The following is a 24,914-nucleotide window of genomic DNA, read 5'->3' as shown; positions in this document are numbered from 1 at the left end:
ATTACTCCACTGATGATATTTAGACTTTATTCAGTCTCACTTATTTAAGGAAATGGCCCACACCAAGACATCCAAAAATCTTCAAAACAGAAGTGAGGTTGTTCATGAAACCAGTTTTCCCAAATTGTAAGAGTTTTCAAAATATTGTCTACATGCTTCAAAAAACTAATCCAGGTGTTATTCTTGGCTGATTAATGGCCACAATCAGCAACTTTCATTCATGTGAGCAGTCAGTGGGGCTACTTTCCTGGGTAAAGATGGCAGAAAGAGGTCTCTCAGTAAAGGGACATTACATTTAGTGGAGATGGACCAAAACATTTTGGAAAGTGGAATACATCTGAATTTTGGGTGATCAGAGGACAAGCTGGGTATTTACCCACCCATTAGGAACAGATCCAATAGTATATACTATTTCCTTAATGCCACTGAAGAGAAGGAGGGCAGAAGCACCATAAAAGGATCTCCCTTACTAAGCAGTCTGAAGAATGAACCCATTGAAGAACTGCTACATTAATAGACAATAAAGAATAAAACTGCGTTGGAACAAATCACCAAGAATCTTTCCAGTTACTATAGTTCAGCGCTCTAGTATAGTATTATGTCTTGGTGAATATATGTAATATTTTAATCTAACTGTAAAAGGTACTTCTGATGTTGTGATCAATCCCATTGCTACAGCACAGACAAAGCTATGGTATGTACACTTACTCTCTTATATATGATTTTTCCTTCTTGTATTAAAAAAAAAACGTGACCTGAAAATCTCTCAGAAGCTAAAAAGTGCCTTGGGAATATCATGTCTTCACTGGGAAGCATAACTATCAAAATTATTCGTTTTGCTAAGTACACCCCCCATTTACATGTAAAATATTGCCTTAATTAAACAGGGCTCTTTCCAATGATATTCATTAAGAAATTCAATTATGCAGCACTTTATCAAATTAATTAACTATTTATTCATTTTGTGGGACATCAGATAACCTCTCCATTTTGTTCTTAAAATGGGATGATGTCGTTATTATGTCATTTACAGAAATAGCTCCATAGTCTATCAAAACTGTGCTAAAATGTGATCTGATATTACATGAAGCAGAACTTCAGCTGTGGAATATGGTTTGTAGAATTATATTTTTGACCTTCCATGTTACAAAAAGGATAGAAATTGCTACTGCTACCTACAACTAGTAAAGTAGAACAATAAATGAATCTTACTAATTTGCAAACAATCAAATATTGATATAAGTGGAAAAATACCATCTAGTTATTATTCTATTTTCATTTTAATTATTCCAAGATGAAATGTTTGGAAATATATGATTATACATTGAAAAGAAATATAGATTCAAACATAGGGAATACACTAATATCATAGAATCATAGAATATCAGGGTTGGAAGGGACCTCAGGAGGTCATCTAGTCCAACCCCCTGCTCAAAGCAGGACTGATCCCCAATTAAATCATCCCAGCCAGGGCTTTGTCAAGCCTGACCTTCAAAACTTCTAAGGAAGGAGATTCCACCACCTCCCTAAGCAACGCATTCCAGTGTTTCACCACCCTCCTAGTGAAAAAGTTTTTCCTACGATCCAACCTAAATCTCCCCCACTGCAACTTGAGACCATTACTCCTTGTTCTGACATCTGCTACCACTGAGAACAGTCTAGAGCCATCCTCTTTGGAACCCCCTTTCAGGTAGTTGAAAGCAGCTATCAAATCCCCCCTCATTCTTCTCTTCCGCAGACTAAACATCCCCAGTTCCCTCAGCCTCTCCTCATAAGTCATGTGTTCCAGTCCCCTAATCATTTTTGTTGCCCTCCGCTGGACGTTTTCCAATTTTTCCACATCCTTCTTGTAGCGTGGGGCCCAAAACTGGACACAGATGAGGCCTCATCAGTGTCGAATAGAGGGGAACGATCACGTCCCTCAATCTGCTGGCAATGCCCCTACTTATACATCCCAAAATGCCATTGGCCTTCTTGGCAACAAGGGCACAATGTTGACTCATATCCAGCTTCTTGTCCACTGTAACCCCTATGTCCTTTTCTGCAGAACTGCTGCCGAGCCATTCAGTCCCTAGTCTGTAGTGGTGCATTGGATTCTTCCGTCCTAAGTGAAGGACTCTGCACTTGTCCTTGTTGAACCTCATCAGATTTCTTTTGGCCCAATCCTCCAATTTGTCTAGGTCCCTCTGTATCCTATCCCTACCCTCCAGCGTATCTACCTCTCCTCCCAGTTTAGTGTCATCTGCAAACTTGCTGAAGGTGCAATCCACACCATCCTCCAGATCATTTATGAAGATATTGAACAAAACTGGCCCGAGGACCGACCCTTGGGGCACTCCACTTGATACTGGCTGCCAAGTAGACATGGAGCCATTGATCACTACCCGTTGAGCCCGACAATCTAGCCAGCTTTCTATCCACCTTATAGTCCATTCATCCAGCCCATACTTCTTTAACTTGCTGGCAAGAATACTGTGGGAGACCGTGTCAAAAGCTTTGCTAAAGTCAAGGAACAACACGTCCACTGCTTTCCCCTCATCCACAGAACCAGTTATCTCATCATAGAAGGCAATTAGATTAGTCAGGCATGACTTGCCCTTGGTGAATCCATGCTGACTGTTCCTCATCACTTTCCTCTCCTCTAAGTGCTTCAGAATTGATTCCTTGAGGACCTGCTCCATGATTTTTCCAGGGACTGAGGTGAGGCTGACTGGCCTGTAGTTCCCAGGATCCTCCTTCTTCCCTTTGTTAAAGATGGGCATTACATTAGCCTTTTTCCCGTCGTCCGGGACTTCCCCCGATCGCCATGAGTTTTCAAAGATAATGGCCAATGGCTCTGCAATCACATCTGCCAACTCCTTTAGCACTCTTGGATGCATTGCATCCGGCCCCATGGACTTGTGCATATCCAGTTTTTCTAAATAGTCCCGAACCACTTCTTTCTCCACAGAGGGCTGATCACCTCCTCCCCATGCTGTGCTGCCCAGTGCAGTAGTCTGGGAGCTGACCTTGTTCGTGAAGACAGAGGCAAAAAAAGCATTGAGTACATTAGCTTTTTCCACATCCTCTGTCACTAGGTTGCCTCCCTCATTCAGTAAGGGGCCCATGCTTTCCTTGACTTTCTTCTTGTTGCTAACATACCTGAAGAAACCCTTCTTGTTACTCTTAACATCTCTTGCTCGCTGCAACTCCAGGTGTGATTTGGCCTTTCTGATTTCACTCCTGCATGCCCGAGCAATATTTTTATACTCATCCCTGGTCATTTGTCCAATCTTCCACTTCTTGTAAGCTTCTTTTTTGTATTTAAGATCAGCAAGGATTTCACTGTTAAGCCAAGCTGGTCGCCTGCCATATTTACTATTCTTTCTACACCTCGGGATGGTTTGTCCCTGTAACCTCAATAAGGATTCTTTAAAATACAGCCAGCTCTCCTGGACTCCTTTCCCCCTCATGTTATTCTCCCAGGGGATCTTGCCCATCAGTTCCCTGAGGGAGTCAAAGTCTGCTTTTCTGAAGCCCAGGGTCCATATTCTGCTGCTTTCCTTTCTTCCTAGTGTCAGGATCCTGAACTTGACCATCTTATGGTCACTGCCTCCCAGGTTCCCATCCACTTTAGCTTCCCCTACTAATTCTTCCCGGTTTGTGAGCAGCAGGTCAGGAAGAGCTCTGCTATATGGTACAGTGCACTCCTTTTATCCATCATCTCAGATGATTTCTTATAAGCGGTTGACTCTTACACGCAGATGACATGGATGAAATTGACGTTTATGTTTTAAACCACCAATTTTTTTATCCAATAGAGAAACATCTCATTTACCATAACTAAATTCTGTAGACTTTAAACATATTCAACATGGAAAAAACCATACCAACATTCTAACTGAGCAACATGCTATTTTTTTTTTTTAATCGCCAAATCATTTAGCTGGTGCTTTTATTAAGGCAATTATTAAGACTGTACAACATTTTATAACTTTAAACAAAGTGTAACTTAGCAGAACTATATATCTCTTTAGGTAAAGATTCAAAGATACAAATTTTTAAAATCTCTCAAATGAACTGGAACAAACATAACATATGAAAGTGCATTACACTGACTTTTATAGCATAAATATAAATGTAAGACAACATTTATAACAGTATTGACTCACATTAATATTTATTTCAGAGTGTCGCTGTCTGTCACTGGAGTGGCATGTCTGGCACTGTGCATGCACAATGCAGTGGTACAGTCACTGATTACCAACTTGTCCAGTGTTCCCTGGATCAGTCATTGCGTGATCCACAACATCCTTTTCAAGGTGACATAGGAAGTTAAAATAATTGAAGCTGCTGGACAATAGGTCTTTTGTCAGAGTTTTCATTACATCCTTCATTTGGATCAAGGATGAGACAATTATCTCGCCACTATCAGAGTCCACCACTGCATTGTTTTCAGGTTTCACTTCCAATTGGTGTCGGATCTCAGTCACAATGTCCTCATCAGAGACAGGCTGCATAACAAAAGCATTGTCATCGATGTCTAGCCACTCTTCAAATTTGTGTGAACTGAGTTTTCTTGGTGGCTCAACAATTACTTCCTCAATGGGTGCTGTGACCAGACCTCCTTTTTTTCCCCAGCAATTCCAGATTGTTGAAGCATCGAAGTCAGACCAGGCGTTTGCAAGAATTAGAATGGCATCTAAAAGACTGACCTTCCTGGCAATTTCCACAGCGGTAGCTTTGTTGTTCTCATCGTCAATGTGGTGCAATACTGTGTGAGCTATTTGCTGGTGAAAGTACGCCTTGGCGGTTCTGATAATTCCCTGATCACATGGATGAAGGACAGAAGTTGTGGTCTTTGGTACGAATTCAAGTAGGATATTCCTCAGTGCTACATCTTTCATCACGTGGGCTGTGCAGTTGTACACAAGTAGCAAATTTTTTCTCCTTTCCTGACCCAACTTTCAATCCCAGTCCTTCAGTCATTCACCAAATAGATACCCCATCATCCAGGCAGATGCATTGGCAGCATAGCAAACTGGAAGATGTCTCACATTTTTATAACATCATGGGTTTTGACTTTTCCTGTTGATGAAAAGATCCTTTTACTTACCAGTCACGGAACAGATGAACAGAGCAGTAATTGTTTCCTTAGACTTTTTTCCTTTTTTTTTTTTTTAATTTTCAGATTTAAAAGGTGAGTTCCATCAGGCAGGGCTTGAAAGTAAATTCCACTTTCATCTGCATTCCAAATGTCTTCTTCAGTGAAGTTATGTCTCATTTCGATCCACTCATTTTCTAACCATTCTTCACATGATTTAATGTCTGTGTCTTCTGCTTCTCCATGCATTTTCTTTAAAACAATTCCCTCTTGGTTACTGGCCAGTTCTGGCCTTGAAGTCAGTAATGCCCTGGGCCACCAGTTCTTCTGCTTTCTGCATCACCAACTGTCCAGTTGGGGGCGGGGGGCACTTCTGATCCACTTTATAAGCGCTGCCTAAACCATAGGTGCCTTGCTGATGGTATTCTTTTTCTGTCTCCTTTGTTTTGTATGTTGCTCTCCTGTCCTTGAGAATCTTAGATAATGTAGCTTGTGGAATGCTCAATTTCTGAACTGCATCTCTTTGTCTGGTCTTTGGAAGCCTATCACTGGACTCCAGAAGGTGGTGTCTTTCATCTGCAGAAAGTGTATTTCTTTTTCCTGCCATATTGACTCACATATAAATGGCACAATTTGTTTTTTCTACACGGGGATTATATTTTATATATGCTACAAGATATGTGATCAAATTCAAACCAGCTTTACTGGCTTATTACATGACATTGCACTTGATTGATCATCATATTACATGTAGTCAGTTTGCCCCAAAATTATTCTTATAAGCAGATTGTTTGATTCTTACATGCACAATACTTGAGCATGGTTAGTATAGGAATGATTTTGTCCCACGGGTTTTGATCAGCATATGCAGTTGATTTTCATATCAGTAATTCTTATAAACAGAGGAACGGTATTATATTTTTCACCCCAGTGTATCTCAAGTTAATGGATATTACTGAAAATAGGTTAAATATTCCAAGGAGACACTGAAAAGTACAGCAGAACTTTGTGGATTTTGAGGTTATGCTGTCCTGGCTTTGCTTTTAATAAAAATCTTAAAGAGTCCTCTACAAATCGAAAAAGAGTCACCAGAAGTGTTCGGCCATTTCCTGATTTTATACATATAACATCCCCCAAATAAAGCATAGGGCTGAGCATTACTCACTCTTAGCACCTGCCTGAATTACTGTCATTCTACAAAGTTAGTATCTCTAGCAAGATCGAGGGGAAACAATATGAAGAACACACAACCCAATACCCCATTGAGCTGGTGAGCATTTTCCCTACAAGAGCATACACTGAAAAAAGTGACAAGTGGGACAAAGCACTGTAAATATGTAAGTCATGGACTGATGAAGTACTGACCATAATCTTCACCTGTCTTAAAGTGGTGAACATTCAAGGAGGTATATTCAAACATAAGTGTTAAGCAAAAAGTTCAAAACCTTTTAACCAGTGTTAAAGGTTTTAGTCGATGTGCCTTTCTATGAGAGTTTTGCTTTATTGAATTTCTGAGCCTCATATTGTTCAGTTTCAGCAGAATTTAAATTCCCCCAGATCATATTAACAGATTTTAAGGCCAGAAGGGATCATTCTGATCATCTAGTCTGACCTCCTGCACAACATAGGTACATAACACACAGCTTATCTCTACTCAGATATTCCAGTTCAAACCCACTGTTTTCAAAGTTCTGCCGTAAAGAAAATCAGCTTTCTTTTAATTTGTTAAAAACGTTGACAGGACAAGATATGCTAACATAAAAATAGGCTAAATTATTCCTGCAGTAACTTTATTAAGATAACTCTATTGATACAGGGACCTGTATATTACAGACATGTTGCATGTCTACGAATGAGACTTTGTTACACTGTTTTCATACATATGCTTGGTCATTTTCACCTATGAAAGTCTTCAAACTATGATGTTATGTGATTGTCATAAATTGTAGCGTATTTGCTCCTGTGCACTCATTAGTATCCAGCACAGTTGACTATTAAATGTTAACCACAGCACAATCCACTTTTGGCTAGGGTAACAGTAATGTCACACACAACCAATTTATGCTAACATTTGCCTCCTGAATCAGACACAGACTCTGCTTAATAACAGCTGGAATACTGTAGAAAAAGATGTCTGGAAGTTTGTTTTCTAAAACTTTATGAAATATTAATTAGATAAGCATTTGGGGGATGTGCACCTGTATTATTCTGACCTTTGGCCACACAATGCTGTCTGCTAAAAAGTATTTGAATAACATGAAGGAGAAAAAAATCATACGTGGGAAACCATATCTGAAGCCACTGATAACTTTTAGAAACAAGCATCAGAGGGATAGCTGTGTTAGTCTGGATGTGTAAAAGCGGCAAAGAGTCCTGTGGCACCTTATAGACTAACAGACGTATTGGAGCATGAGCTTCCGTGGGTGAATACCCACTTCGTCGGATGCATGGGATGCATGTATACACCCATGAATGCTCATGCTCCAATACGTCTGTTAGTCTATAAGGTGCCACAAGACTCTTTGCCACTTTTAGAAACAAGACACTTTATTCGAGGGGGAAAAGTGCAGAATGCACTACTATGTATGTATTTATTTCTGATATAAAATGTGTACTTCTACATTGGGATTGCAACACAAGGGAGGACAGTTCAGAATAGGACAAGTTGAATACTCCAGTCCAAAGAAAACTCAGATTTTTTCTTTCCTAGTGATTAATAATGTACAAATACCAAAGCACCTCCGACATCACATCTTCTTTCACTTTTATTTCAGCTAAAACACCTTTTTATTTCCTCCATCAAACATTAACAAAACCAAACCAAACTTGCTTAAATCAATAAAAGAATGTTTGAAGAGGCAGATGACATTGGCACTCTCCTCATCTAACATTTTCTTTACTGCTGTTCCTTTTCTTGAACTGGGCAGTGAAACCCCCTTTTCCTAGCAAAGAGGTAGATAGCTCAAAGATCTGGTGATCTATGTTTCCCTTTCTAAGGGTGTATTGGACACTTTTTCTTATTTCACTTGACTTTTCTGTAAACCACAGAAAATAAAAAATAGAACTATTACTGATCATCAACACATCTTCTGTACTCATAGGGGTCTACACTGTACTATTACAACCTCCACATGTAGTTGTGCTGCCCCAACCCAGCCTCAGGGAGTTCCAAATCTGTCTCCCAGTCTCCCCGCTGCTCTGAGGCATAAGTAAACTCCACCAGACCTAGAAATGGCACAGTGTATGTCCCCCATTATGCCAGCACAGATATGCAGAATAAGGTTCCATCCAGTCTCCATCTCATCCCATGCCATCCTGCTCTTCAGAGCCTATTTCCTTTCTCATGTTGAAAACCATGGTACAAGTAGTCCGTGCAAGAGAATAAGGTACCGCCTCATGCCCTCTTATTCTCTTGCATGGTCATCTAGGACTAGAGACAACCTAGCCCTGGCAATGCATGTGCTATTTAAAATATCCTCCGCTGGTATTTCAACAGCCCTTAGAAAACATTTCTTATCTTCTCAGATTTTGGGGATCTACTGTTTTTTGTACGATCTTCAGATCCTATTGTGATGAGGACAGTGTAAAGGATTAAATATAATACAGAGAATGCCTTAAGAGTCAAAGCACCTTGTGGTTGTGCATAATCAAACACATTCCCTGAGCTGCATTTCCTTACAAGTTTATTATGCAGCAATTCTGTTTGCTATTCTATTCTCGGTACCAGCATGGAAATAATCTGTCCCTTGAATGATTGCAACTGCTGGAAGTGATGGACTGACACATACATTGGTCCTCATTTTGCCATATTGCTGACTGAAGCAGCAGCTGGTATAAAAAAACCTCTTAAACAAACCTTATGTAAATGTTGGATTGTAAATTATTATTATTATTACTGCTGTCGGCATTCAATTTATTTTCTTTTCAAAGTAACTTCTGCTTTGCACTCATTAATAAATGCAATTTCAAATAAGGAAAATGAAAACACCCACCAATTTAGTTTGCACATCAGTTGTACACATATCTGATTAACAAAGTGGGCAAATATCACCAAACATATCTGTGATGAATTGACTTTGGATAGATTTGTGCCCCTCTTGTATTTGCTTTCAATGAGGGTTTGAGCAGGTAGAAATCATGAAAACAACAAAAGCTTAATGGAATGTTCAAAGTGAATGTTAACCTTGCATACTATAATATTCATGCTTTATGTCTCTTTATTCATCTGCTGCTGTGCTGAGGTAGACCTGGTTTATCATGATTTTATTTGTATTGCTGGACCACAGACAGGACTTTATTTTCCAAAGGTAAGACATCATGTCTCCTAACTAATGTGACATCACATCCACTGACCAGCTTGGAGAAATCCGTGAAGGGCCTCAGGCTGTTACACAGAACTCTTATATTGGATACTTGTGGGGCACAATGAAGACTGCTATCTCTCTGGATTTCAGTGGAACTATGGAGATAAATGTGCTGTGTAGTTGCACACTGTTCATGGAGTCACTCCAGCACATGGAAGGTGGAATTCCATTGCATCACCATGCCCAGAAACACTGGATAGCATTCTCCACTTGACAGAGAGGAAATGATATGGAGTGCAAAATCACAGCCCTGTCCACATTCTTATTCTAATGTAGATAAACTTCATCACTAGCATACAAATCGGTACATTTATGGGAAACCATTGTTACCCACTGCTTTCTTTGTGTTTTGCCCATTGCCACAAACCCAGAGAAAACAGAAAAAAGCTTATCTGCCACTGTTCTGTTGTAACTGTGGATTCACCTGCATATTCCTGGCAGAGTGTTGTTTCTCAGATCCAACAAACTCACATCATGTCATACTGATGCATGTGTTTGCTGCTGCTGCTAAGGCTGACCTGTGTACACTAATGGTTTCACCACTGTTCCACATGTCTGTAGTCCGGCTGACCCTTCACACTCACTGCTTTGGCATGGGCATATTTTACTGTAGAGGCAGTGTTGCCTAGTTAGAGATAGCACTGGACTGGGACTCAGAAGAGCTGGTTATATTCTCTGCGGTGTTACTAGCCGGCTGGATCACCTTGGGCAGTCACTTCCCCTCTCTGTGCCTCAGTTTTTTTAAAGTACTCCCACACGCCTGATTTTCTGCCATTGGTATGTCTGTGTATTGCATGATGCTGCTGCTTGCCTTAATGCAGAAGCAGACAGCACTGTTGGAATCCCCTTCACCCTGTGACCTCCCTGGATCCAGTAACAGCCTCTGCTCTATCTGCAGCTGGTAGGACAATCTATGAGGATCCACAGGTCATGAACCTAGATTCTCAGGCAGCCTTTGCATCCCAGCTGCCATCCAGCAGCCTGTTAGTAACTGGTTGACTGAGTGGCTAATGAAACCCCAGCCCTACCAGAGGCATCAACCACTCAACCATGATTGGAGGAGTGCCCGGCCCACTGAGTGGCTGGCTGCACTTTTTGAGCCAGAAGGAGGCACAACAAATTGTCTGTGCAACTGGGTAAATTCCTAGCTGGGTACTACATCAGACCCTGCCTTCTTTTCTGACTTCTGAGCTCTACTTTCCTGCTCAATGCTTTAACTTTATAAATCTTTAACTCTGTTTTTCATTTGCAAACTAATCTGCATCCACGCATCTAAGTTTTGGACATGTAAAAACCTGGTGGTCCAAAATCGCACTCCCAAAAATTGCAAGTGCAATTTTCAGCACTTGCAGAGAGTTCTTGATTCGGAAAAGCATGTGCTTTAATTTATCACTATTAAGCAAAGCACTTGTACATATACATAGGTACTTGCATCCCTGACCTGCTCCTGTTCATGCTTTCCTGATCTGTACCTGATTCCCACCTTGCTCCTGATTTTTGCCCCTGGTGTCTGACTCTGGGTCTGACCCTTGGCTCAACTCCTGATCTGACCATTAGCTTGACTTCAACTTCTGATGCCATCTCCAGTTCTTGACTCAGGTTAGTGTCTCTTGACTCAGACTCCTGCTCTTACCATGAGGTCTGGCGACCCAAACCCCAGTTGTAACACTATCTCACTACGGTGTGCTGATTTCCTGCAAAGGTAGTAAGCTTATTTTAGATCTGAAACTGCCTAAAGCAGGCAGAAAATGTTCTCCTAACTTCTCACCAGGGCCAGGAGGGCCATTTGGCCTAGGCCTCAAGCTCAAAGGGCGCCTCAAATTCAGACACTTGTTAATTTTTTGGCATTTGATAAGTTTTGCAACTGGTTTTTATGCACATCCCTATCGGACCACAATGTGACACACTCAGCTTAGGGCTGCAAATTTAAGCAAAGAAGAGATGTGATTTGGTAAAACACATTTTTTTTTGTTAACTGATATAGATTTCATCATATTAAGAGTTAACATTTTTCATAAATATTAATAAAAATATATCGGTTCTGATGACACAAGATTAGACTGTGATGAACGTGTCCTCTCAGATCAGCTGAGTATATAAACAAATCACTACTAGTGGCTGGTGCTGGATCAAGTGCGTGCAAAAGGTAGAGAATTGTTACATTTTAGTGTCTTTATAGTTTTACGTCTAGTTGACTAAGGAATTATTTATGTGTGAGAATTCCTCATTATCATCTTCATATGGTAGCTAAAAGAGGTGACTAGTTGGTTGGTTGAGCCCTAGCTTGGTAGCTTGGCCATCCTCATAGGCTTTCGTCGTCTATAGGCCCAGATTCAAGGTGAAATTTTGTGAGGACAATCTTGTACAGTGAGTTTCATGAGGACACACATTTGAAATTTTTGGACATTATCCCTCTGTGTATCCGTGTCTGTATTTACTACATACATGTCATCCCTTTGTCTTCAGCTCAGCCTGTTATATTATACCTTGTGTGCTTGAGTTTTGGTTCAGTGATAAGGATAATAATCTGTCTGACTGTTTCATTTTGTGTTCTTAATTAGTATTCCTTTGTTTTAAGTCTTTTTAGCATTTGTATACCATTCAGCATTTGTGTACATGTTTACAATAGAAGATTTCAAGTGTAGATAAGCTACATATTTACAGCAGAATATTTCAAGTGTGGATAGGCTACATATTGACCAGATATATCACTATGAAGACATGATTTGAAAGTGGTGCAAGAAAGAGACGGTGAAGACAACTGAGTGAAGCAGCAGCTAAAAGCTCAAAGCCAATAACTTGATTTCTCAAACCACTGGAAAACACACCTTACCCAACAAAAAATGCTACAGATAATGAAAACTCCGCAACTGCAACAGGTGATATTTCAATGCCAGTACCTGAACACAAGGACAGTAGTCAAGAAGGAGATGTGCCAACAGTAACAGATGCAGCAGAAGATCTTGTGTACGATCAAGAAACTCAACAGCAACAGGAAGATGTAGATCTTACGCAGCAAGAGCAATTCATGAGTACTACAGGTTTGACTGTGACTGACATTGGAATTATTGACAAGAGTAATGCTGCCCAAATGCAATCTTTTCTTCAAATTAGTTGTTTTGAAATTCCAAGTAACATTCCACGAGATGCTGATAATCATGCTTTCCCTACTCATCTGCTGACAAAAACTGTTCCAAATGGTCTCCAAAGAGACTGGTTATACTGGCATACGGAAAAACAGTCTCTGTACTGTGCACCCTGCTTCATTTTGAACAAAAGTGCTGCAAATGCATCAGTTCTCTCTGATCAATCAGGATGGAGCATGAACAGAGCTTGGAGGAAATTGAAAGACTGAATACCATCAGATGAGAGTTCAACATCATACAAAGAAAACTATGTTGCATGGAAATCAGCCAGTAGGACAGCATCCGCTGAAAGTTCAGTTGAAAATTTACTCTTGACTGAACTCTCTACAGAAACTAATAACTTGAAAAAACTTCTTGAGCATCCTCAATGTCATCCTTTTTCTTTCTGAGGGGGGATTGGCTTTCTTTGGTTCCAGTCAATGTACTGATGATCATGCAAATGGAAACTTTCTAGGCATAAAGAAAGGGAGTACTTGTGGCACCTTAGAGACTAACAAATGTATTTGAGCATAAGCTTTCGTGAGCTACATCGGATGCATTCGATGAAGTGAGCTGTAGCTCACGAAAGCTTGTGCTCAAATACATTTGTTAGTCTCTAAGGTGCCACAAGTACTCCTTTTCTTTTTGTGAATACAGACTAACATGGCTGCTACTCTGAAATCTTTCTAGGCATAGTTGAGCTCCTCAGCAAATATGACCCACTTTTATCAGAACATGTTAAACTTGTTCAAGAATCACAGGAGAGTCAAAAGTGCATGGAAGTTCATTATCTCTCCCCACCCATACAAAATGAGTTTATTGAGCTATGTGGGTCATTCATACAAACAACAATTCTTGATGAGATTTGAAATGCCAAGTACTTTTCAATCATTGTTGATGCCACTACAGATTGTTCTCACAAGGAACAGATTACTATGGTTATTCAATATGTTAAGATTGTAGACAGCTCAAAATTTTCAATTGAAGAAAGGTTTATTTTGTTTAATAATTTCATGAGAAAAACTGGAAAAGAAATTGCTACTCAAGTACTAGCAATTCTAGAAGGTTTTAAGTTAGATTTTCAAGTCTGCATTGGTCAAGCCTATGACAATGGATCTAATATGGCTGGGAAGTACAAAAGTGTACAAGGAGTTCTGCTTGAGCATAATTCAAACTGTATTTTCTCTAGCTGTGGAAACCACACACTAAACTTTGTCGGTGTTGACTGTGTTGAATCATGCAAGGAGGCAATTACTTACTTTGGAACTGTTCAGCAAATATACAATCCCTTCAGTAGCAGTTCACAAAGGAAATTTGGGAAATTCTAATGCAATATCTTCCTGTTTCACTGCATGGGATGTCCAAAACTAGATGGTCTGCAAGGATTTATGGTGTTCAAGCAGTTGTGCAGCATTTGAATTCAGTAAGAAAGGCTTTAAATGAGCTTGAATCTTTCAATATCACTGCACAGGCTCGAATTGAACTTCAGTTAATTCAGAAGCACATGTCCAAATTTGAATGCATTCTGATGCCAAGCTACCAGCCAACTTCTGTAGCAGTATACACCTTTGAAAAGCAGAATATTCAGCAGTCCTAATACTTCCAGGAGGAGCTAGATCAGAAAATAAGTTGCAAAGCTTATTTAAAGACCCATGGTTCCAAAACTTGCGTCTCAAGCCCTGATTCAGCAAAGCATTTGTACCTATGTATATATGCAAGCGCTTTGCTTAATAGTGATAGATTAATGCACTTGGTTTTTCTGACTCAGGGACTATATACATGTGCTGAAAATTGCACTTGCAGGAAGATGACCTTCATGATGTCCAGGTGAAGGGAAAACTCGTGGTGAATGGAGAAAGACCTGTTGAGGAGATCTGCTAGTTTGTTCAGTGCTCCCAACAGCTAAGAAGCCTCGAGGTGGATTGAGTGGAATTGTGGTTGGAGATGTGGTTCCCACTGGTGCTGGAGATCAGTCCTGGGGCGGGGAAGCTTGCGCAGTTGTCAGCAGGGACAGGTTCCCTCTGGATGATACTGCGAGACCTGGAACTGGATGGCAGTTGGGGCTATGTGCTCTCTCCTGCCCACCGGCACCAATGCCACTGACTTTTGTACTGCTGGTGCCAGTGGTACTGAGAACACCACTAGGTCCCTGGCTGCGGTGAATGCCTCTGGAATGAACAGCACCACAATAGCTCTTGTGCTGTGATGACCTTCTTGTGCCAACAGCTCATTCGAGACTGGACTCAATGGAGCCTGCATGCAGGCCAGAGTTGATGGTGCCGCCTGTGAAGCTGAGGCAGAGGAGTGGCCTGATCTATGTCGCACTCTGCTCTGCTCTCCATGCCCAGCCTTCTTCTGAGTTGGGGAACGTCCCCCATTTCTTATGCTTCTTTCTCAACACTGGGATGGTGAGTGGTGCCGAGACTGGAGTGTTCTGCCCTGACACCGAGCTACTTGGTGCCATGTCCGACCAGCTCAGCTTGGAGGAAGGTCTGGCCGCTGCTTCCATGAATAGGAATTTTTGCCTGGCCTCCTTGTCCTTCTTCATAGGGGGTTTGAAATCACAACAGATCTGACAGCAATCTCTGATGTGAGCCTCACCCAAGCACTGTAAACAGCTAGACTATGGGTCACTCAAAGGCATAGCCTTGCTGCATGAGGCACAGGGCTTGAAGCCCGGTGACTAGGCATGCCTCAGCCTCAGGAGCGGATGAAAAACTGCTAATGGATGAAGAAGTATCAACTAGACTATCTAAGTATCAACTATTTACACTATAATTATACAAATATTCAGAAAAAATGAAGGAAACAAAATCCACTGAGAATAGCTTGCTTTAGCACAGAGAGCAGTTGCAGTGATCATCACGGGCGGTAAGAAGGAACTGAGGAGTGTGGGTCAGCTGGGCCCTTTATACCAGTGCGCAGCACCAGAGGGCACCAGAGTCAACCCAACGGATACCACTCAGGGAAAAATTTACAGCAACTGTGCTTGGGGTGCACACACACCTACAACAGAGTGGACGTGTGCAAGCACTCAAAGAAGAACTGTTTTTTCCATTGTTCAGCTAGCTCTAGCTGCAGCAGTAATTCCCAAGAGTGAAAATACTGCACTGCTTTGTGATTTACTCCACTCTCTGGGTCACCTGGGGTATATGTGTCAGAATTTGTATTGTCTGCCTACTTAGACTGTAAGGGGTCTAAGGACTGTGGGTAAGGATTGTGTGTCATGTATGTTCTATGCATACTGGGCGCTGTCATTTTCCCTCCTTTCTAAGGCAAATAATAAACTGGCACATTTTATTGAAAATGAAGCAGTACCATTCTGAAATCTCTTCTTGGTGGATTGTTTGAAAGCAAAATCTGCAAAGCATAATAATAAAAAAAACAACCTTCACCTTTCATCCTGGGTCCCAAAGTGCTTTACAAAGGTGTGTAACAATTATTATCCCCAGTTTACTGACAGGGAAACCAAGGTAAAAATGTCTGATTTACTTGCAAAAGGTTACACACTAATCAGTAGTAGAATAAACAAAAGAATATATGCCTTCTGACTCCCATAACTCACCAATAGACCTCCCACCCCCCCCAGTCAGTATAATCAAACCTGCTGCTTGTCAGGATGACAGACATGGCAATTTCCTCCATTATGTTTGAGAGATCTTATTGAATTACATTTAAGTATCTTTGGAGTCCTATTAAATACAAAGGCTATGCATTATTGTGCATCTTGATGATCAGAGAACTATACTGAACAATGCGGGAGACAAGAATGAGCTTTTTGGAACAATACATGTAAAGTGGATTTCCTGGGAAATGGAAGTGAATACAAATTCCCACCCCCTGCCTCTGGTTATGTAAAAACCCAACCATCTGAAGCTAAGCTGTGAGGAAAGGGCAAACGTCTGCTGATTACCTCCAAAGGCCCAAACTAAATCAAAGGCCCAAACTCTATAAAGGAGTGACTCAGATTCACAGCTTGTTTTGAGCTTACAGCCGTTATGAACTTGTGACCACAGAAAAACCCCTTGGTGTGGTTTGAAGGACTGAATCCTACCAAAGCCCTTGCTGAAGATGGGAGTATAAGCTTACTGGCATGTGTGTAAGTTCTCTTATTGTTTTTAATATATTTTCTCTGTAGAATTTTCACCTTAAGAAAGGGCTTAGAAAGGGCAATATGGTACCTTATAACTGTGGGCAATTATATTGTTTATTACCTCTGAAGAGAAAGAAATGTGAACTGTGACATTAAGATAAAAACATATATGGATACAGAAACAAATAAAAACTTACAAGTTTGAAACTCTCCAAGGAAACTCTTCAAATCTGTCCCTACCAGTATGTGGTACAATGTGTTATCACAGACAGGGGTGGCACTGGGAGGACAGGGTGTGGGGGGGCCATAGCCACCCCAAAATTTGCCGTAGCCTCCCCATAGCAGCTGCCACTCTCCAGCCACTGAGCTCTGAATGCAGAGCGGAGGGAGTGGCAGCTGCTGGCCATGTGCCCAGCTCCAGTGGCAGTGGAAAAGTAAGCCCGGGTGGGGATCCTATGGTGCCCGAGAGCCATTCCCAGCCTGTGTCCCCTCCCACCAGGGTGTGCTGCCCAGGGGAGATGGAGGGTCAGGGGCTTCCCACAGCAGCCCGCACTGACCTGCTCCGGTTCCTGGGCCCCGCCCCTGCAGTTGCTGCTCTCCAGTGGCTCTACCAGCCCTGGAGCCGGGTCACCCCAGCCATGCGGCTTTTACTGGCTGCAAGCAGCCAGCGCCACACACTGCCTGGTTCCGGCTTCCAGCCTGGCCAGAGGGTGTGGCTTTAGGGTGGGGGAAGGGGAACAAGGGGCAAGGCCATTGAGAGGGGCAGGGCCTAGTGGCAAGGCAGGGCTAAGGCCCACCTCAGCGCCCTCACCAGGAAGAGGCGCTGCCCCTAATCACAGACTATTAGCAAGCTGGTAGTACGCATGGTTGACCATGGACCTACAAATGATACATGGAGGTGCAGGCACATATCCAGAGAAAACTCATACTATCCTGAATGACCTCCCACAGTTTTGCTACTACGCCATGTCACTAATGAAAGCCTTGAAGAAAAATCCTTCCCCATGATTTTTCAATTGCTAGGATCAGAGAGAAACTATCTTCATATACAAATGGTTTGGTGTGGCTTTCTCACGGGTTTCTGAAGTGTCTGTTTTGGAAGCCAGAATTTGCCCCTTCACCTCCAGTAGGATATTAATACTAAATTCAATTACATTCTTATTTGAGAATCTTAATTTAAGGAATTAAGACAACAGGACAATGGCTTCTTCAAAAAGAGTAGTTCTTCAAATCCACTGCCATCTCACAAGCACAGCCATGTCCAAGAGACCACAGACACAACACAGCACACACATTCCTCATCTGAGCAAAACTAGTATCCTGTTTGTTTGATTTTCTGGATCAAGCTTGGATTTTAAGGCTGTTGGGAGACCTACTTTTGGAGGGCTGACACGGTAATAAAAATTGTATCATACGTTCTGAAACAAAAATATAGTATGGTATTAAAGGTTCAGCCTGGATGGGGCCTCTCGGGCACTACTGTAATACAAATAAATATATTTTGTTGCTGTGCTACTCAAATTAATGGAATAAGCTGTTCTGTACTCTCAGGCCTTGCTTTTTTCCATGCAGTGGAATACTATACAGGTAAATCTTCTTTTAGCCACTTTTTGCTTTAAATTTATTTTAAACAGATTGTTAAATTTCTTTAGACAAAGAAACGGTGGTGCAGTCTTTTGCCCCATATAAACAAGGAATGCCCTAATTTTGTGATATAGTAGAGGTGTACATAACATTTTCATACAAACCTTTTAAAAGAACCTAGGAGAAAAAAGTGAGATGAATGAATGACTATTTAAGATCAAAACAGAAAGCTAGGAAAGAATAAATTCTTACCCTAAAAAACTCTTTTGTGGAGCCAGAATCTAGTGTCCCATAAGCAATTTCTGTTTGTTTAGAAAGATCCTCTGCACTTTCAATAGGAGACACCATCCTCTCAACCGTCAGGAAGGCAGCTAAGTTAGCCGTGTAGGATGAGATTATGATCAGGGTAAAGAACCACCACACACCTCCAACAATGCGCCCAGACAGGGATCTAATAACAAGTATGAAATGGATTTGTAAAATGAAATGAATGTCCTAAAAGGAACACAAGTTATCAGTTTTATGCAAATGATGCATTATAATACAGAGAAGTACTTCAGGTTATCCTGTACTGCTGCTCTGCATGCTAATCAAACAGGAAATTAATTCACTGTAAAGTTCTGCTGGGTGAGACTGTAAGCTTCACTAGATCTGGTGAACTTCGCTGAAATCAGGACTCCAGACTTGAGTTTACTTTATGGAGAATTAGTGCCCCAGTTCTTCAGAGATGTGAATATCCTGAAATGAAACTGCTCAAATCACAGTGAGCCATATTAACAAATAAGCTTTTCATGCCATCTCATTTGAGGTCCTGTATATGACACATGAAAACACAGACAAGGGAATCAAACAACATGAATGAAACAGTGTTACAGATAAACTACAAATGTATTTAAAAAACTGAATGGCTGAAAACTGCTTAATTTCATCAGACATTCAGACAAAGACTGATATCCACAAAACAATGATTTATGCTGCTGTGGACATACAGTAATTAGAAGGAATTAATCTATGCTGAGAAACGGGCAGCACTATTTGCAATAGGCTTTGGTCAAGTGAATTCTCATAAACTAAATAATAAACATAACTATTTTTGAAAATACAAGCATTTAGCAAACTGGGGAATAGACATGAAACAATCAAATTGACACTACAGTAAAATGGGTGAGAAAAAGTACAGGTTTTAAATAGTAATCTGACGCTTTAACTGCAACAGGTGGGCTGTTATGGGTCTTTGTTTTGCATCTCCTGCTCAAGAAAAGAAAAGAGGTCTCAAGAAAAATAGATCAAACAATTTAGAGTTCATTACTAGAGAAATTCAGTGATTTTCAAAACTGAGAAAATATAATACAATTTTACTGATGCTGACATCAAAGTCAAACTTCAGTCTACACTTTAAACTTTCCAATTTTAGTACTGTATTGTTTCCTAGCAATACATTATACTAGGATATACATAACCTTTGGAGTTGTGCTTAATAACTTGGTAGAAATCTGAGTATATTTGAACATAGGAAGCCCATAAATCCAATGAAACTACAGCTCAGATATTTTGCTAATGTATCTGCACTATGTAATGTATAAAAAAATTACGCCAATCACCCAACCTACCGTAGTGTAAATGCAAATTTAAACTAAGTCATGAGAACTATATCAAGTCAGAAAAAAATTCTGAGATTTTAGAAACTAAAATTTTCTCTATAAACTGGGAACAAAAATAAAGAGAAACAATTCTAGATAAATCATGTTTTTGATTATTATTGTAAAAAAAATCCAATGGTAATAAAGACATATTCTGAATGTCTATCTCCATTCAGGATTCTCTTATTGGAAGCCCTACTTAAAAATCAATAGCAGGATATAGCCCAGAATATGCTACTGAAAAGGACCATAGATGAGAAATTCTGAAATCCCATCCTATTGTTCCTAGACTTTACTCTGCAAACCCTCTTTTTTTCTCAGCTTTGAAAAAAACATTTTTTGGGGCACAGCAATCATCCCAGTGCTCTTTGTTTGCATGGTAATAATTAAACAGCTGATTACATGATAAGTACTATGTATTTGCAAGGTAAAGTATGTGTCCTTAAAAACACTAGTGCTAATTATATGGTAGTGATGTTAAATTCACATTATATGTAATTGGCAATAATTTACTGAAATATGAGTGTAATCTTTCAGTCCTCAGGCAGGCAAAACTCCCATAATCTTTGTAAGAAGAATCAAGCCCAAAGTCATTACAACTGTTTCTTTAGCTGCCTGGTATTTTCCATGTAAAAGCTATTCAGTTGTCATTTATGTTCAGAGTTTTCCCATAATATACATCCCTAGTAAAACAAACAATTCCTTTTTAACATAATTTTGAACCAAAATTTCAAAGTGGTGCACCAACAATAACTCACATTTATACAAGCAAGTGAGCATTAACAGCTACATATCAAGTGATTCTGCACCCAATTACTCAATTGTGTACACAGTTACCCAACTTGCACACAATGCTTTGCATGTACAAAGGTAGGAATTTGCAGGTAGAGAGGGTGCATGTGCATTTTGAAAATTTGGCTCACTTAGGTCTTTCCTGTGCTAAGAAAGTTTTGCTAAAATTACCCACCACTGCTACCACTCTTTCAGCTCTACCTGTAGTAGCCATGGTAGGAGCATTAGTGTAAACAAGGCTCCAGGGGGATGCCATGTGATCTGATCTACTCAGAGCAGGTCACGGTATTTACAACTCCAGGACCCATCGGCAATTTGTCTGCATTAGTGCTCCCCGCAGTGTTCCCACTGGTGGAAATGAAATGGTGATAACAATGGTGTGAACTGTGAGCAAAAATATCCAAGTGCAGACACAGCCTAAGTCATCCTCCCTACAGTTTGGGGGAAGATGAGCAGCCCAAGAGATTTTTTTTTGGTCATTACTTTAATTAATTTGTTGGCTGTTCTGTAACCACAGGAATGGGCTTGGTATAAGAACACAGATTGATAGAAGAGATTTCAGCCTTATTATTTTTATAGTAATACATAAATAGAAAGACAAAGAGATAATTGTAAAATTGAATGTTTTCATTATGAATTATGACTAGAAAGAAAATTGGGAAATCTCAAATGCTGTACTGACACTGTATCTTCCAAGTACATCTCCAAAATAATCTGAGTTTTATATACCTTTTTTGATGATAATGTGCTAATCTTACTCTTGACAAAAGTCTTTAAATTTTAACAAACCAAGGTGTAACAATTCTAATGTTTTATTACTCAGCAGTGAAAAAAATTAAATCAAACTTTCACGTTAAGCTACCAAGGGCTCGATTCATTAAAAACAATTTTGCAGCTATTGGTTTACTTTACATGCAGCTAAAATTTCATAGTGTGGTGCCTGATAAGAGAAAAAGATTGAAATTTATACAGCTGCCTCATTATTTGAGATGATGAGCCTCAAATGCCATATATCGTTTGGCTGGACAGGGTCTGTGATTATATCCCTGGGAAGAGTAGCCATACCCGGCCACCAAAGGCATATTGTCCTCCAGAATCAGAAGTAGCTACCTTATTTCCACACAATAGAAATGTGAAAGCTGCCTTTTTCCTTTAGCAAGCAAGCCCAGGCCATGGGGAATGCTCCTTTATAGAATGTCCAGCGGAGGACTGATTGCATGGTCACAAATAGTATTTCTGCAGGTATTTATTCAACAAAATATTTAATAGCCTCCATATAATACAAAGAATAGGCTTTTCTTGGTAAAAAGTAAATGTGCTACAGCACACGGGAACTGCCATATCAGCGAGAGGTTTTCCCGATATCTTCCATTTTGTTTTTGCCCAGAAGTAATTATTCATACATTACTGTGTAATTAGACACAGGAAACTCAGAGGACACAGACCCTTCCCCTCTCCTATATTAGGATGTTGAGAAGAAGGTGAACTCACAGAGCCTGGTTAGAAGGCTCCACTGATTTAATTCTCATTAACCCAACTGCCATATTTCAATTGTTCATGTAGGGTCCTGATTCAGCAAGGTAATTATGCATGTGCCAAACTACTTTGCTGAATCAAGGCCCCAACCACTTGTGCACAAAGGAAATAGAATATTTAATGAACTGCAAAAAAAAAAGTGGGGCAAGTAAAGTGCTTACTTTTCTCCCAAATAAAGCACGTGAAAATCCCTCAAGAAAGGCGTATGTATTTTTAATGAATCAGATCCTCATTTTCATCCTAGCAATTTACTTCACAATTCCTATAAAACTGAGCCATGTAAAACCAATGCAGTTGTTTGTAACTACTTCACATGGCTTTAGAGGAAATGGATTCCTTTTATTTCATTTCTAGAGCTCTCTCTGTGGAAAAACGATAGGTTAATATGTATGTGAGATGGTATGTAAAGTGGTTTTTGGAGGGAAAGTGCTGCTTCTGTAGCTAATGAGTGGTGAGTTACCCTTTTTCCCATTCCAGTTGGTGTGAACCAGACGCACAGTTGACTGTAAAATGGGAATATGCAGCAAAAACACGGTACCCCTCCAAGAAGGCATGGAATGACAGGAACCTTATGCATTTTACAGCCTCTGCATGGTGTATATAAGTTCACTGGGGAAATGTATGATCGACGTTAGGAGGATATCGATCAAATATTTCACTTGCCTGCACCGATGGCAATTGTTTTCATTTCAAGGACTTTTGAACAAATTGGGAAAGAAGTCAGTAACCAGTTTCCTCTTGAAAGTGAATATATATGCACCATGAAACTCCATCTGAGACCAAAAATGCACAAAGCTGAAATGGGCAAGTAACCAACCTTGGCGAAATATCGCATCCTTGCTGCATAAAGGCACCCAGGGAAAACCAGAGACTATTAAATATCCCAAATTCATTAGTTGATTCGTTACTTTGCGTTTCTCTTCCATCTTCAAACTCCTCAGTGTGCCACTCGTATGGACTAAATCTGCTGACCAGGAATAAAACTACACTGACCCCAATGTAGGCAAAAACAATGCACATCCAGATCTCATATGCTAAGGGATCAAGAAACGAAAACACTCCTGGCTTAGACTTCTGTGGCTTCTTGATCATTATAGATATCCCGAGGCTCATAAAGGGCTTTGAGAAGTCAATCACCTCTTCTCTCACCAATGTTATAGTTAATGGAGCGATTGCAATGTCGGCTTTCTGTAAAGGAAACAAAGCATGGTAATAATAACTGATGTGATCGTTAACAAGGAATGGCTTCATTCCTATTGCATATCACAAATGAAGAATAGAATCATAGAATATCAGGGTTGGAAGGGACCTCAGGAGGTCATTTAGTCCAATCCCCTGCTCAAAGCAGGACCAATCCCCAACTAAATCATCCCAGCCAGGGTCTTGTCAAGCCCGACCTTAAAAATATCTAAGGAAGGAGATTCCACCACCTCCCTAGGTAACGCATTCCAGTGTTTCACCACTCTCCTAGTGAAAAAGTTTTTCCTAATATTCAACCTAAACCTCCCCCACTGCAACTTGAGACCATTACTCCTTGTTCTGTCATCAGCCTCCACTGAGAACAGTCTAGATCCATCCTCTTTGGAACCCCCTTTCAGGTAGCTGAAAGCAGCTATCAAATCCCCCCTCATTCTTCTCTTCCGCAGACTAAACAATCCCAGTTCCCTCAGCCTCTCCTCAACAGGACATCAGGGACATAGATAATAGTCATTTCATGATAGTGCTGTATTGAGGGTAAACTAATTAGTAATTCATAGCTGAAAAATCTTCTTACTGACATATATACAACCATCTGATTGGACTATTCCAAGCCTTCTCCTTACATATGTATGTTATACTGCATTTACAGTTTTTAGACAGTTTATGGCACTTTAGAAGTTTATGGCACTTAAATATGTTAGCAAAGCATATTGTCTTGTGTCTGTAGGAAAAAAAGATAAAAATACAGACTCTTTCTCCTCATTTAACTTTCATATTTAAATCAAACTTCATGTCTTAATCTTTAAATTTTTCATATCAAAACAAGCTACTATCCCCATAGCAAATATGAGTCAGACCAGTTTCCTGTATGACAGGGAGAACACCTCCCCCCCCCCCACACACACACACACCACGACCATCAGTTATAGTATTATTAAGAAGGTTTTCTTACCCCATAAACAAGTTCTCCAACCATCCCATTCCAGATTTTTGTGTCTGCATCCCGGGCTCCATACTTGCCATCCCCAACAATTGTGAGCTTGTACTTGAATCCACAATGTTTAGCAATCTCGGCAGCTAAGTCCACACAGTAGCCCTCATATCGCTCATTTCCTTCAAGCAGTTCATGATTTTTCTTCATCATGACATATGGGGATTCCTGCACAGAAAGACTGAATTTTAGCTTGCCAATGAAGAGACAACTGTGATAACTGTGTACTTATTATACAAATATATTTGATTTTAGACAGGGAGGAAAAAAGAAAATCCAAACCATCTTACTCACAAATGTTCTGGGTCATTAGATTTGTAACTCTGATTATTCGTTTAGCATGTCTTATATAACACTTTAAATTATATGTTTCATGGTCAGATTCAAATGCCAACACTTACAGGTATAACCATCCCAGAGATGTTTAAATAACGCCTATTACACTGACAGTGATTATGTATACACTGTGGAGAGAAGAGGCTCCAATATATTGTTTATTTTACTCT

At 40.3% G+C, this 24,914-nt stretch overlaps 1 protein-coding gene across 5 annotated transcripts in view; it reads right to left on the bottom strand.

Moving 5' to 3' along the window:
- The window catches only part of GRIA2 (glutamate ionotropic receptor AMPA type subunit 2), a 114,153-nt gene that overhangs the window by 7,383 nt on the left and 81,856 nt on the right, over window positions 1–24,914 (bottom strand). For all 5 annotated transcript variants that reach the window (XR_012639303.1, XM_074951057.1, XM_074951058.1 and 2 more), the window contains exons 10-12: window positions 24,370–24,576; window positions 23,035–23,405; window positions 18,502–18,700 (exon numbers count right to left, since the gene is read on the bottom strand). Coding sequence is in view for 4 of the 5 variants with exons in the window: in XM_074951057.1 (XP_074807158.1) it covers window positions 18,502–18,700; window positions 23,035–23,405; window positions 24,370–24,576 (777 nt within the window). In the remaining variant the exon portion in view is untranslated. The remainder of the gene's footprint in view (window positions 1–18,501; window positions 18,701–23,034; window positions 23,406–24,369; window positions 24,577–24,914) is intronic.

Source organism: Natator depressus, chromosome 4 (assembly GCF_965152275.1).
Source record: "Natator depressus isolate rNatDep1 chromosome 4, rNatDep2.hap1, whole genome shotgun sequence".
Classification (NCBI taxonomy): domain Eukaryota; kingdom Metazoa; phylum Chordata; order Testudines; family Cheloniidae; genus Natator; species Natator depressus.
This window is presented reverse-complemented; position numbering and strand designations above follow the sequence as displayed.